The sequence below is a fragment of the Lipophrys pholis genome (assembly GCF_963383615.2).
Source record: "Lipophrys pholis genome assembly, chromosome: 10".
NCBI classification, from domain to species: Eukaryota; Metazoa; Chordata; class Actinopteri; order Blenniiformes; family Blenniidae; genus Lipophrys; species Lipophrys pholis.
The window spans coordinates 10,928,099-10,942,862 of record NC_137640.1 but is presented as its reverse complement, the minus strand read 5'-3'; the positions used below and the strand labels follow the sequence as shown (position 1 = coordinate 10,942,862).

Genomic DNA, 14,764 nt, shown 5'->3' with positions numbered 1-14,764 from the left:
TTGGCTTCACAAGGGAGAGGCAGAACCAACAACTGTGGATAATAAAGCAGCATGTACAAAAGAGTAAGAAAAGGTTAATTCTTTCATATGGGTAAATAGACATAGAAAGAATATTGCCCCAGAAACTTTGATCTATCTTCTGTTGTGTATGCCATTTTACTTATTCAAGATTGTATCGCCGCCAATAAAGATATATATTTAAAAAAAATCTTCAATATCTAAACCAATAGGCGATCAATATGTTCAGAAAAATATCTTAGATACATTTAATGAAAAGAGTTAGATTATGTTTAAAACTCCATAAAATTGTTTATTTGTGTGTTTGTGCATGTGCTTGTTCTTTTCTGTTTTTGTTTGTTTGTTTGTTTGACTTTGCTTTTTAACAATTACCATCATCATTTTGGCCACAGAATACAATATCCCTGTTTCGCAATGTAAGCAAAACAGACACATCACTGTGTTACCAAATGGTTTGCATCTTGTCTAATCTAGCTTATCACACAAAGCTCCTGATCACATTTTTATTTTTTTGACGATGTGGTCACCCATTCTCGACGAACAGAGACAGGCCTTGATTAATAGCACATATACTGAGAAACCCTGTGAACAGCTAAAAGCCCATTCTATGTGTGTGCACCAAGGCCGTCCTTTCTGCCGAGCTCAAGGTAAATGATGGATGAAGTTGAACAGAGATTTGTGAAGCAGTGTCCTCTGTGCTCAAAGGAACAGAAAGAATCATAAACCGGAGCTGGTGGTTGATGGTTGAGGCGCACCAGACTATTTCCATGGATAGGTGAGTGTTTATGGTCTGAGACATGATATGTCTGCTGCATCAGCAGACTTTGTGTGCAGATGTAAAACTGAGTGCGTACTATATGCTGTGTGGAAAAAGATCATGGACTTATTTTACATTTCATTGATTTTAGTACTGCCGCACACATGGGGTCTTTTGTTTTTATCTGTGGACATAGAGATAAAAAAAAATCATATATTGTATCATGGAAGGAAAAGGAAAAAACAATCTTCATTCAGATTTCCAGCAAGTAGATGTCTGATTGGCTCATCAGCCTGACACTTTTCAAGTTTTATATGTAGTTATTAAAGAGGTCCGCCCCAGCCTTGGTCTTGGCCATGGCTATTTGTAATCACTTTGAAAAAGGTTGATCTTGATATAGAGTCCAGGCTAAACCCTGGAGAAAACCTCCATGGTCCAGAAGAAATATGATAAATTTGTATAAGAGGAATGAGGTTCAATTTGTAGCAAGTACGTGAAACACACCCTCACATGAACCAAGATCTATACCAAAATATTCTGCGTTAATTTTTATGTGGAGTGTGTGGATGCTTCTCAATGCATAGTGAAGCTGAAGATGCTGGAGAAGGGTGAGAGGATTTATTACCCAGCATTATGAGCACTAATCTGTTGCAGGTGTTTCTGCCTGTTCTCCCAGGCCATGCCCACTCTCCTCTCTAGGAGGCCCCACCATTGTGTGAACATGTGTGACAAAAGAAGAGACAGAAAAAAGGAGAGCAACGGAAAGATGTTTTTTTGTCCCTTTCCATGAGACACGCAGTGCAACCGTACCATCGAAACAACCTACTGATCACACACCTCATAATGACAACAACAGAAATGTATTTCTAATAGCGTCTCATCATGAGTCATATCAAAGGGCAACCCCACAGGAAACAGCAGATCTGCGGATAGATCCGCGTCTGTGTCAAAATCTGCGTCTCAAAATTTTTTATTTCTCTATCATGTCTATTGTGGATTATATTGATGACAAGGACAGCTTACTCACTGAAAAATGTGCGAACAGTGGGTTACAGTCACTGGGAGTGTGTTACAACAGAGAAAGACCACCGAGATGGATTGGGCCAACAGCTTCACAGGAAGCCTGCAGTGCCTTTGGGGATAATGAACAAAAGGTTCAAAAGAACCCACTGAGAAACTCCTGCTCTGTAGGAAGTCTGCAGCCTCTTCTTGGTCGGCTCTGAGAAGAAGAAGCTCAATGATAAAGAGAAGAAAAGAGACTGAGGAGAAACCGGGGGTGGAGAACAGAAGTGGGCTGGAGAGAATTCATATTGATGGGGATTGGGAAAAAAAAATCATGAAAGTTAAAACATTTAGAATATTCCTCAATAATTGCATGAATCTGTCACATCTATTTTTTTTTTTTTTTTTTTTTTTTTTTGAACAGCACATGGTGGGCTTTAGTGATTGCTGTAGCCGGGACAGGGTATTGCTCCTTCAGTACTTGGGCACTACTGCCCTCATGTGGGCATTTACGGTTTGAATCCATTGACACGAAACTTGCACAGAAAGAAGACTTTGAATTCTTAATGTGTGTATGACTCCGATTTAACGGTGCGTTTATGTTACTACGAAGAAGAAACTCGAGGGAGCTGCTGCGTTGGATATGAGCATGGCTGTGATTTGGTCGTGGGCACAAGGCCACAGCTGACACCCAAAGTCAGCTCTGCTAATCAGAACAACACAACATCGAGTGTGATATTGTTTTTATAACGCCATTCAGACTAACTAAAATAACATATGATTCATTTCTTTAATCATTTGGTTTGTTCCTGCGAAAACGAATATGTGTGCAACACAGCAGTTGTTGAAATGTGTACGCACACTAATTTGTGCATTTCATTTGATGTGTAACCTGAGAGAAGAAATAAACCAAGCCTGCAGCTGCCCTTATTATCTCCTGTGTGGCAAATACTAATACCTACTGTAAAGTAGGTATAGTCCGTAGGTCTCGCATCACAGTGAGAAGGTCCAGGTTCAAGTAGTGGCCTGCAGCCTTTGTGTGGAGTTTGCATGTTCTCCCCATGTGTGATGGACTGGTGGGATTGGCTCCAGCGCCTCAAAATCTTTCATTAAACTGTATAGAAAATGGATGGATGGATGGATGGATGGATGGATGGATGGATGGATGGATGGATGGATGGATGGATGGATGGATGGATGGATGGATGGATGAGTCTTTTGTCAGAATCCACTGGTTATTGTAGGAAGAGGCAAAATACTGAAAAACCTTTCAATAGCAGCTTTTGTGGAGGATCAGCTAATTTAAAGGGGGTAAAATAAATGACTTGGGATAGGAGAAAATCCCAGCTGATACTCACATTCACACCTACGGACACCTAGGGTCAATTATTCACCGATTTTAGACAGTGGGTGGAAAATGTTGATAGAGAACCTTGGAAAACCCATAAGGAGAGCATGCAAACCCTAGACAAGAAAGGCCCAACACCAGTTTAAACCCAGGACTTTCTTCCCATAAGGCAAGGATGCTATTATTTTCACATTTACACCGTGTAAGCCAATTACTTTTTCATTCCTTAAAAATAGTTCAAAGACCATTTTTCTTTACATTTTCCATTTTGTTTTAGTGAGTTGTGTTTTTTGGGTGATTCCTGAAACAGTTTCATTTGTGAGAAAATGTTGTCATTCCCATATTGAGGTGGTCAAAAAAGGGGACAAACAAATCTTCTTAACAAACAAACAAACAAACAGAAACAAAGTAAAGTAAAGAATCTGCTTAAACAAACATATGAGTGGGGCCACACTTGAGAGTTTTTTTTTAAACCACTGAAGGTTATCTAAGGTAGAAGACATACTCGGATAGTGTGCTGCCTTATGTGTTGTCTTTCATGTGATAAATAACACACTTGTCTTTCATTTTATTCTTTATTTGGTCTCATTTGTGTAATTCCTAGAACACAACAGTGCCCGTTTCCTGCAGACATGAGTTAATCTCTTTGAGGTATTCTAAGTAAAACAAACCCAAGCCATGAGCTTTTCTCTCCTTATACACACTATATAGCTATATGTTGAACTGGGGAAAATATGAATGCCATACCAGAGAGGAAGAACAAGTGCAAAATACCAAGTATAGACAAGACCACCAACAGGATAATTGTGCTCAAAGAGTGTGCACAATATATCATTGTGTTTAAATTAGCCATCAAAACTCTGAACCTGTAACATGTGAATATTTAACATTTAGCACAAACAGTAGATTACAATGTTATAGACAACTGTCTCTCATTGATCATAGCTGTAGGAGTTTTGGATGACATAATTTGTGATAGAGGGAAACCAATCTTTTGTAAGTGCCACAACCTGTGTGAACCAAGGGTAGAATAGCTCCTGTTGTCTCGTAGCTCCTGTCATGATGATGTTCAGCGCTGCATCTGAGGCGGGGTAAGCTGGTACGTTAGTAACTCCCCTGGAAAAAAATAACAACGCCCCCATGTCAAAAATATGGATGTCTGAATCATGCCAGTAATTTCTGTGCTCTTTTTGGTGAGTGTAATATACTAACTTGACTTTCTCCATTGCCGCTTCAGTATCAATGAGACCCAGTGTGCATATCGAGATGGACACATTGCTCCTCTTCATAGCCAGTTCATGGTTGAGGGCCCCAAAAAATCCATTCAAGGCAAATTTTGTTGAGGTATAGGGAGCCACAAAGGGACTTGACAATTTACCTGCGAAGGATAATTGCTGTCAGTGCAAACAAGATGTAAAACTTCAATTTTTATAAAATGTGTATCCCTTTGTGCTAGTTGCTATCGTTCTGATGACCCTCAATAGGAATGAACAAGAAGCAAATGCTGTGCAATTTATTTGCATGTACTGTTTGTATTCATTAGTTTGCCATTGTAACTTGTCCATACAAATGTGGCAAACATACCTAAAAGTGATGACACCACCACCAGTGACCCTTTACTATCCTCAAGAGATGCCAAAGCCGTCCAAGCCATCTGAACGTAGCTGAAGAAATTGACCTTTAAAAGAGCATACAAACACGTACAGGGATCAGAGTATTGTTTTATTTTATATGTGGGGTACAATAACGTTCATGGAGGGTCCCTGTCCGACAGGTTTTAACTCTCTCCCTGCTGCAACAAACCTGATTACAATGGTGGGCTTCTTATTGGGCTTTCTTGGTAATCCATAGTCAATTAATTCAGGTGTGTTGAAGCAGACAGACATAAACAAAAACATGCAGGAGCAAGGATCTCGAGAACCATGGTTAAACACCACTGTGATAGACTATCAAATTACTACATTACCTTCATCAGCCACCTGGTGTGGTCCACGTCTCCTTGCCACATGCTGAAGGGGCTTGGGCCAATGTGGTTGAGAACCAAATAATCCAATCCTCCGAGCTTCTCCACGGCAAAATCTACCACTTTCTCAGGGTCGGACTCACTGGCCATATCTGCTGCTACATAAAGTGCTTTCTGGGCACCCAACCTCAGGCACTCTTCTGCCACCTTCGAATCAAGAACAGCATGAATGGATAACTGTCCAACACAGCTGCAGAAAACATCCCTGACCTCATAGTGCTGTTTTAATCAAACAAGGAATGTTTCCTATTAACTTGTTCTTACTTTCCTTCTGTCTCGATTTCTATTCAAATATTGTTTGGAATATGATGGATACAAAAGTCAATAACCAAATGACAAGATGAAAAATGTCTGCATGCTGCATTGATTGTACAGTGTGTCCACCAGTCTGAGCTTTGACGCCATTTAAAAGCTGCGAGGTTCGCTGACCTGCTGTAACACTTTCTCCCTCCTTGCTGTGACAACAATCTGGGCTCCAAAGCGGGCATAATGATATGCCATTTGTTCACCAATGCCTGTGCTGGCTCCGGTCACCAATACCCTTGCACCCCTCAGTGTTTCTGCAACAAAATCATACCATTATGAATCAGTACTTGAAGCACATTGACGGTGAAGATGTGTACAGAAAATGCGTGACGATTAAAAAACAAAACCTTGAACTTGAAGGCATCAAAGTGAAGAGCAGAACCACGAGAAAACATGATTTGCTCGTTAACTGATTTCACACAAAACATGCGCACAACAGATTTTTCTTGCTGAACAATAATCTACTATTTTTTTTTTCCTTCCACTTCCAACACCATAAAAAGATAAGAAACCAACTCAAATTGTTTTATAACTTTTATCAGGGCAAAGGGCAAATAGACTTTCCACAGCAATGACGAGCTTCTCATAAATATCAGTGTATAGAAAATATAAGATCTTAAAAGGTGGTAGTGGCTTTCTGGGATGTGGGATAATTTTCCACTTATTGAAATCAGTAAATAGGAAGTCTCGAACCACATCATTTCATTACTTGCAGAAACTTGTCTGTTAAAGTGGGTCCACGGTATAAAAGGCTCTTTCACTCTCTGGTTAAATCTCAGTCACAAGCGGAAAGCAGATTATTGCCAATTACTCGCTAAGTATAAACCCTCCTAAATTTCTCTAGGGATACGTTTAACTTTAATCGTGATTATACAGAGATTATTTTGTTCAGAGTCATAACCACGTATGTACATTTTACCATCAGTCATGGGATGAATTTACACAGTCTTCACACAAATGTGCCTCGTGCAGTTTAAGGTTCATATTCATGATTACACAGTTCATGCTTGCACAGTGGACCGTAAACTATGATGAAATAAGTGGAGTAAAGGTGGAGAAAATGCTGAAATAAATCACCACACATTTTTTTATACTGTTTTTTTTAGGTCACGTTTATGTCCAGAAATGAAAGGGTTACATCAACTAGTACTCAGTAGTAAACGACACAATGACCTAATTATACATTTTTTCACCTCCATGACTGTCATCCAGAGCTATGTTGACAGACCAGACAGACTTCAATTTTCAACTCTTGAAGCTTCGGAATTTGTGTTCGAAACATGACTGTGAGACAAAACTTGAGGTTGTACTTTAGCATCATTCTCATTTAACAAAACACAACTTGCAGATGTGCATTTTGATATTCAGATACTTTTTTTCTCTTTCTCCCAGATTTAATATTCACACCCTGGAATGATATTTAAAACCCTGACACATTCTTAAATAATCAGAATTTCCATTATTATTATTATTATTATTATTATTATTATTATTATTATTATTATTATTATTATTATTATTATTATTATTATTATTATTATCCTGTATCCTGTGGGCATTGTTAACTTATCAGTGTATCTGGAAAAAATTCCAAGAGGAAATGTGAAACAATAATAAAAAATGAATTATCTTGGTATGATTTGTTCCACCTTATCTTGTTATTACTAAGAACAAGAAGAAGAACAAGAACAAGAACAAGAAGAAGAATAAGAATATTCTTTTTTCCTGACTGTAATAAGTACACTGTCTATGAACAAAACTATTGTACACTATTTGTACGATCATTCTAAAATGCATTTAGTAAAAACTTACAGTTTTGTCCACTATATTTTATGTTTAGAATGTTATCTTATTTATACACAAACGTATAAGACCTGCAGGCCTTCCATCACCTGCCATTGCATCTTTTACTAAAAGACATCATGAAACATAAAATAACAATTAAGACTCAATAAGCACTAAAAGCCACAATGAAATTAACCCTTACTTACCTGCTTCAAACCTGGGCCCACTCCATAAGAAAGCGAGGACAGCAAAACATATACTCAGCAATACAATTTTTGTTAAAGCTCTCATTTTAGAAACGTGTTTCCAGTCGCTCAGAAGCGTCAGATTATACCAAGTGTGCTTTGACTGCTATAATTCAACATGCTGAGGGAACAAGTGCCATTTATGCAATGATCTCCTCCCCTTTCTCGTTCTGTCATGCAGGGGGTGTGTGTTGCTCTGACAGAAGGTTTATTGGACTCAGACCTGAAGCAGCTCCTTCTGCATTTACATAAGTCAAATCCAGCCTTTTGACGTGTGCATACTTTTCACATACATAAACACACATGGAATTTCTAATCTAATCGGGGAAAAAACAAATATTAATATGAAAAGAATTTGCCCCTGGGATTAATAAAGTTGATCTATTCTATTCTATTCTATTCTATTCTATTCTATTCTATTCTATTCTATTTATGCTTGGATAGCAACTTTGTAGAACATAAATCATCTTTAAAATATCAAAGTTTTTTTGTTTATTTAATTGAATGATTTGGGTGAAAATGATCGTTATTTTGTTTTTAATAAAACAAAACGAATCTGCGGCTCTGATCCACCTCACCGCGAGCATTCAAAACCACAACTTTATTGACAGTCATTGGCGCACAGCTTGTCCTTCAGTGTGGCTAACAGACAGTTTCACTGCGGCGGAGTGGTTTATCTTTTATAACAACACGTGAACGGACAGTAGAAACCTGTGGACCATGGCGGCAAAGATATTGCCCGTGGTGAAGTGAGTATATTCAATAAAACGCGCAGTTCTCTTTAGAATGTGTCATTATGTTTGAAACGCCCCGTTAGCCTGATAGCTGTCAGCACAGGAGGTTTCTACTACAGAAGACGCACAGAATACTGTGTTTGCTTCTCAAGGTGCACATACAAAACAGCTAGTTTTCTTTTACTAGTTGCAATATTTTACGTAAATATATGTTTAGCTTGGACGTTGGTTATGGGAAACTCGACTCCTTTCTTTATGAATCGCTCACTGAAGGGATGCGAGTGTCATTTGAGTCAGTTACTACGCATGCGTATTTCTTCTCTGACGCAAAAGTCAGTCATTTGCGCATGCGTACTATTTCCACGGGCTCGCTCATCATGCAATCCACAGATTTGAGGGTGAATTCTCAGTACACTGGTTGGTTTTTCTACAATGTAACTCGAAATCTATCTGAGTCAATGGGGGGCATAGCCAATTCAAAACAAAGAATAAACACTACCGCGTTTTAAAAATGAACTAAACATATTTGTATGAATTCTTGAAAAAAAGCATTGCCATTGGGAAGTGAACCCCCTGCCTCACACATGACAAAGTGAGAATTGTACCACTGGGCCACCAAGAATTGTACCTGCAAGGACTTTTACATGAAGGCACGATACACCCCAGACAGGTGGTCAGGTCTATGCTATAAACTGTATATATTGTCTGAGGTTAAGGAAGCACTGCTCCCTCAATGATTCCTCTGTACTGAATGAATTTCGTACTGAACGTACCAGTCGAGGTGAATAATTCCTCCGTATTGATCAAATGTTGTACTATTGACCGATTCTGACGAAGTGAACGATTGTCTTTAATGCCTCATGAGTCGTGTGAGCGGACTGGAGCATGCGCACTGACGACCTCATGAGCTGACTCAAACAAGTGAACTTGTCAATAGACGAGATAAGCCATCATGTTGTCATATTTCATCCTGGAAAGTATTTTAAGTGCGTCTAATCTCTGATTCCCAGACTCGCCACTAAGGTGACCATTGCAGGAGGAGCTCTCTACATCGCTTGTGACTCTGGTCTGCTGGGAAGCAGTGTGCAGGGCTCAGAGGCCCTACAGAAGGCTAAAGCAGCGATACCACCTGCTGTAGAGGAGTGGATGAAGTACTTCGGACTGGAGGTACAAATACTAATGTATACTTCTTCGATGTCCCAAACGAAACCTGACAGGCTTGGGATTTCGAATGCTGAAGTATTTTTTGTCTTGACACAAACTACCCCAGATTTAACATGACTGAACCTGGAAAAGTCTGTAAAGATTTCTCTGTCTTTAGGTTATGTGAGATGTAGAAATGTCTGGCAGGGTTCTGGACATGCTGAAAGATGTTTTCACACACGGAATACATTCCAGTTCCTCTTCTGATATATCTGGTTAACTCGTATAAACTCATATATTCCACATCACGACACAGTGTTTTCCTTTGGATTAGTTAAATAAAATAAAAAAGAGAGAGAGAGAAATCACCCACTGGCCAAGTTGTGCTTCTAACGTCAAAGCATAAAATCAGTTCACATGAGAACAGACCGGCATGTTTACATGTTTCCTTTTTTTTGTTTTACCTTGGATGGATGAAAGAAAGTCCAGTTAATTGTATTTTTAAAAGACAATCTGTAGGCAAATGTTATTACTTTGCAAGTAATTCAATAATGTCCTGAAGTCTAGTGAACTCTGAAAAAATCCCATTTATTATTGAAGCACAAAATCCTCATCCCCACAATCATTGTTGGCCAGTTATTTAGTGTCACTGTGAGAGCAGTCATGTCTTAAGTATCCTGAAACACTGAACCATTTCTATAAAGCAGTGCACTACGCTGTAAACAGACACTAACAGATCCTGTTGCTTCCCTGCAGGCTCAGCTTCCAGCCATGCCAAATATTGAATTCTCCCCTCTTCAGTCATGGAACTCTGGTAAGAACTGAATGAGATGTTTGTTTCTCTTCAAAACAGAAAAGAAGACCCACATCTACTAATGTCATGTGTTTCTGTGTGCCGATAACTAAATTCTGAATACATCACATGCAGTGATATTTTATTTTATTTTGTTGATACAGTAATCGATTTGTCAGTCACTGATCACTCTGTGATATTTTGCTGATTAAGATCTTGTGCAACATATTCCAAAGCCTCAAAACCAAACTGCTTGATTTTTCTTTAATTGCAGGAGTGCGGTGGACAATTTCAAGTCTTTCAGAGGCGCCAACAAGAGCAACTGACTCCACAAACCAAGGCTTGCAATACCTGAAGGACCTCACCAAGTGAACAGGAACTCCCAGGAGGACTCCACATCTTCAGTCCGTTTGACTTTTGCACTGGGAATGACATCACTTCTTCAAAGGTTGCAGTCCCCCCCCCCCCCCGCCCCCCCCCCCCGCACAGAAGAGAAGATACCAAACCCAAACAAAGACTTCTAACAAAAGAAATTAAGTCATACAGTGCAACTGTGATTGGTCCTCTGCTGAATGGAAACTGTTGTCCTGGTTTGATAGTGGGATTAACTTGTTATTGTACATGATAGCAAAAAGAATAATGCATTGTTGAAGATGTTCATGTTGTTTATGCCAGTCATTATCCCGCACTGAAAGAATGAATTATTGTCAAAAGTGACCAGGATAGAATAGAATAGTTTTATTTGTCATTATATGTCTCTCATAGTGATTTTTGTTTTGTTCTCCCTGATTTAACATTCAGACCATGTGATATTTAAAACCCTGAAGCATTCTACAATCCTCAGAAATTGCAGCCTTAGTATTTCCTGTGTCCTATGAGTGTCATTATTTTACCAATGTATTTCTTTCTGTCGGAGGGTGCGTGTGTTGCTCTTATAAAAGGTATAATGGACTTCCATCCAGCCTGAAACTGTGTCTCTCAGTATTCACATAAATCAAATCCAGACAATTTGAAACTGTCACTTTTTTTAGTATGCATACGTTTTACACATGTAGGCGTCTAATATGAATCTAATCTGAGAAAAACACAAACAGAATTGATCTGTAGTTCCTGATGTTAACATTACCACAAACATATTAAATAACTATATTATAGAAGATAAAGTATCTTTAAAATATCAATGATTTTTCTTTTTAATTTGAGTCGTGTTTTGAATGAAATTCATTTTATTTTTATTACCGAGAAAACAAAACGAATCTGCGGCTCTGAATCCACCTCACCGCGAGCGTTCAAAACCACAACTTTATTGACAGTCATTGGCGCACAGCTTGTCCTTCAGTGTGGCTAACGGACAGTTTCACTGCGGCGGAGTGGTTTATCTTTTATAACAGCACGTGAACGGACAGTGGAAACCTGTGGACCATGGCGGCAAAGATATTGCCCGTGGTGAAGTGAGTATATTCAATAAAACGCGCAGTTCCCTTTAGAATGTGTCATTATGTTTGAAACGCCCCGTTAGCCTGATAGCTGTCAGCACAGGAGGTTTCTACTACAGAAGACACACAGAATACTGTGTTTGCTTCTCAAGGTGCACATACAAAACAGCTAGTTTTCTTTTACTAGTAGTTATGTAACATAAATATATGTTTAGTTTGAACGTCACAAACTCATTGCTAACGTGAACGGAAGCCGGAGAGCGCCTAACAAATGTTTGATGATCTCTTATCAAACTCGGAACTATAAACCATCACGTTGTCATATTTCATCCTGGAAAGTATTTTAAGTGCGTCTAATCTCTGATTCCCAGACTCGCCACTAAGGTGACCATTGCAGGAGGAGCTCTCTACATCGCTTGTGACTCTGGTCTGCTGGGAAGCAGTGTGCAGGGCTCAGAGGCCCTACAGAAGGCTAAAGCAGCGATACCACCTGCTGTAGAGGAGTGGATGAAGTACTTTGGACTGGAGGTACAAATACTAATGTATACTTCTTCGATGTCCCAAACGAAACCTGACAGGCTTGGGATTTCGAATGCTGAAGTATTTTTTTTGTCTTGACACAAACTACCCCAGATAAAACACGACTGAACCTGGAAAAGTCTGTAAAGATTTCTCTGTCTTTAGGTTATGTGAGATGTAGAAATGTCTGGCAGGGTTCTGGACATGCTGAAAGATGTTTTCACACACGGAATACATTCCAGTTCCTCTTCTGATATGTCTGGTTAGCACAGTTTACATTAAGCAACATCTCAAAAGCCAAATATCAATCGTAATTAAAAAAAATTCAAATTTTTTGCAAATAGTTTTCATTCAATCTTATGTTTCTCCTGCTAAAAATATATGTTTTGTTTAGCTAATCCACATAGAGAAGATTTTCATAAACCTTTGTCACTGTGGTCTCTGTGTGTAATAGTTATATTAAATGTGCATTTTGTTTGGGGGGGGGGGGGGGGGGCATATTGACATATGTAGGTTTCTTCACATTAAAACAGTTGTTTAGAAAGAAGGTATTGAGACCCAGGCAATCAGCCTGAGTACAGTATTATCTTAATTGCTTTTTTCCTTGGTAGTCATCATCAGGCAATATAATCAAAGCAAAGATATCAATAGGGTTATCAATGTTAAAAAAAAAAAAAAATCTTTATAGTGCAGTTTAGAAAGTAAAAACAAAAACAGGCCTGCGTGTCATATTGCAGGCAGCCCTTACAATGTTTTTGATGATGCATTCAATTAATGTTTAGGTGGCCCATTGAACACCTGAATACATATGATATATATAATTGATAGAATATATGCAACTATTTCAATAATGTCCTGAAGTCTAGTGAACTCTGAAAAAATCCCATTTATTATTGAAGCACAAAATCCTCATCCCCACAATCATTGTTGGCCAGTTATTTAGTGTCACTGTGAGAGCAGTCATGTCTTAAGTATCCTGAAACACTGAACCATTTCTATAAAGCAGTGCACTACGCTGTAAACAGACACTAACAGATCCTGTTGCTTCCCTGCAGGCTCAGCTTCCAGCCATGCCAAATATTGAATTCTCCCCTCTTCAGTCATGGAACTCTGGTAAGAACTGAATGAGATGTTTGTTTCTCTTCAAAACAGAAAAGAAGACCCACATCTACTAATGTCATGTGTTTCTGTGTGCCGATAACTAAATTCTGAATACATCACATGCAGTGATATTTTATTTTATTTTGTTGATACAGTAATCGATTTGTCAGTCACTGATCACTCTGTGATATTTTGCTGATTAAGATCTTGTGCAACATATTCCAAAGCCTCAAACCCAAACTGCTTGATTTTTCTTTAATTGCAGGAGTGAGGTGGACAATTTCAAGTCTTTCAGAGGCGCCAACAAGAGCAACTGACTCCACAAACCAAGGCTTGCAATACCTGAAGGACCTCACCAAGTGAACAGGAACTCCCAGGAGGACTCCACATCTTCAGTCCGTTTGACTTTTGCACTGGGAATGACATCACTTCTTCAAAGGTTGCAGTTCCCCCCCCCCCCGCACAGAAGAGAAGATACCAAACCCAAACAAAGACTTCTAACAAAAGAAATTAAGTCATACAGTCCAGCTGTGATTGGTCCTCTGCTGAATGGAAACTGTTGTCCTGGTTTGATAGTGGGATTAACTTGTTATTGTACATGATGGCAAAAAGAATAATGCATTGTTGAAGATGTTCATGTTGTTTATGCCAGTCATTATCCCGCACTGAAAGAAGAAACGTGACCAGGATAGAATAGAAGAATTGTAATGAATTTCTCCTTTTTTTTTCCCCCCAGATGTAATATTCACACCCTGGGATGATATTTAAAACGCTGACGCATTCTAGAATCCTCACAAATTGCAGCAATGTTATGATCTCCTGTATCCTTGTGAGTGTCATTAACTTATCAATGTATCTGGAAAAATAACAAATGTAATAAAATACAATCACTTGCCTGAAAACATTTTATTCAACAGTCGATATTTAAATAACCCTCGTGGTGGGATTTGCTCCATTTCTCCTGTCACTGACTGTATAGTTTTCCTGGTTGTCTTATCTACAGTCTGACAAAACAAGCAAGTTAGACAAACTCGACAATAAATGTCACTATATTCATTTGTCAATTTAATTATATAATTAGACACAAAGCTATTCACATTGGAAAATGTGAATAGCTTTGTTTGTCATGTCACATATAATGAAATTACATGTGCTGCTCCTTTTGTGCATAAAAAAAAAAAAAGGAGACAAAAGCACTATAAATAGTACACATAGGATAAAAGTAGACAATGTTAATATATAATGTAAAAAAAAAAAATATTAAGCAGTTGAACAAGCAGATAGACCAGGTGAGCAGTTATTTCAAGGATAACAAACTTCAAAAGTCTGGACGTGTGGGCCGTCGTCGACCTGCAGCGCTTGGCAGAAGGCCTCAGTTCAAACGGCTCATGAGCTTGGTGGAAGGCTCTGAGGATGGCGAGCTCCTCCGGGGAGGGAAGAGGGAAGCCAATCATGAACCGAGTAGAATACTACTTTGTCAACTGTCCTAAATTGCATTCTGAAGAGATCCTTTGTGTGTATTCGAAGTTTCAGCATTAAGGGTTAGAAGCAGAC

General features: G+C 38.9%; 3 protein-coding genes across 3 annotated transcripts; 2 read left to right on the top strand and 1 right to left on the bottom strand.

Moving 5' to 3' along the window:
• Window positions 1–3,706: 3,706 nt before the first annotated feature.
• On the bottom strand, window positions 3,707–7,600 carry hsd11b1la (hydroxysteroid (11-beta) dehydrogenase 1-like a). Its single transcript, XM_080474184.1, has 6 exons — window positions 7,446–7,600; window positions 5,578–5,708; window positions 5,092–5,295; window positions 4,710–4,803; window positions 4,338–4,503; window positions 3,707–4,241 (listed from the first exon to the last, which is right to left on the bottom strand). Exons 1-6 carry the CDS (start codon window positions 7,528–7,530, stop codon window positions 4,058–4,060), a joined length of 864 nt encoding a protein of 287 aa, XP_080330310.1. The 5' UTR covers window positions 7,531–7,600; the 3' UTR covers window positions 3,707–4,057.
• A 465-nt stretch (window positions 7,601–8,065) lies between these two features.
• On the top strand, window positions 8,066–11,605 carry micos13 (mitochondrial contact site and cristae organizing system subunit 13). Its single transcript, XM_080473561.1, has 4 exons — window positions 8,066–8,233; window positions 9,229–9,385; window positions 10,118–10,175; window positions 10,429–11,605. The coding sequence occupies exons 1-4, from the start codon at window positions 8,205–8,207 to the stop codon at window positions 10,524–10,526; spliced, it is 342 nt and encodes a 113-aa protein (XP_080329687.1). The 5' UTR covers window positions 8,066–8,204; the 3' UTR covers window positions 10,527–11,605.
• On the top strand, window positions 11,465–13,720 carry LOC308115795 (MICOS complex subunit MIC13-like). Its single transcript, XM_080473560.1, has 4 exons — window positions 11,465–11,605; window positions 11,962–12,118; window positions 13,165–13,222; window positions 13,476–13,720. The coding sequence occupies exons 1-4, from the start codon at window positions 11,577–11,579 to the stop codon at window positions 13,571–13,573; spliced, it is 342 nt and encodes a 113-aa protein (XP_080329686.1). The 5' UTR covers window positions 11,465–11,576; the 3' UTR covers window positions 13,574–13,720.
• Window positions 13,721–14,764: the final 1,044 nt, after the last annotated feature.

What these genes read in the sequence shown, in the direction of transcription:
- LOC308115795 (XM_080473560.1), top strand. Translation starts at nt 11,577, where the DNA reads ATGGCGGCAAAGATATTGCCCGTGGTGAA. An exon ending in AAGATATTGCCCGTGGTGAA is followed by an intron (nt 11,606 to 11,961) that starts GTGAGTATATTC and finishes TCTGATTCCCAG; the next exon opens with ACTCGCCACTAAGGTGACCA. An exon ending in TCTTCAGTCATGGAACTCTG is followed by an intron (nt 13,223 to 13,475) that starts GTAAGAACTGAA and finishes CTTTAATTGCAG; the next exon opens with GAGTGAGGTGGACAATTTCA.
- hsd11b1la (XM_080474184.1), bottom strand. Translation starts at nt 7,530, where the DNA reads ATGAGAGCTTTAACAAAAATTGTATTGCTGAGTATATGTTTTGCTGTC. An exon ending in ACACCAGGTGGCTGATGAAG is followed by an intron (nt 4,804 to 5,091) that starts GTAATGTAGTAA and finishes GCTCTTTTAAAG; the next exon opens with GTCAATTTCTTCAGCTACGT. An exon ending in GCGGCAATGGAGAAAGTCAA is followed by an intron (nt 4,242 to 4,337) that starts GTTAGTATATTA and finishes ATTTTTTTCCAG; the next exon opens with GGGAGTTACTAACGTACCAG.
- micos13 (XM_080473561.1), top strand. Translation starts at nt 8,205, where the DNA reads ATGGCGGCAAAGATATTGCCCGTGGTGAA. An exon ending in AAGATATTGCCCGTGGTGAA is followed by an intron (nt 8,234 to 9,228) that starts GTGAGTATATTC and finishes TCTGATTCCCAG; the next exon opens with ACTCGCCACTAAGGTGACCA. An exon ending in TGAAGTACTTCGGACTGGAG is followed by an intron (nt 9,386 to 10,117) that starts GTACAAATACTA and finishes GCTTCCCTGCAG; the next exon opens with GCTCAGCTTCCAGCCATGCC.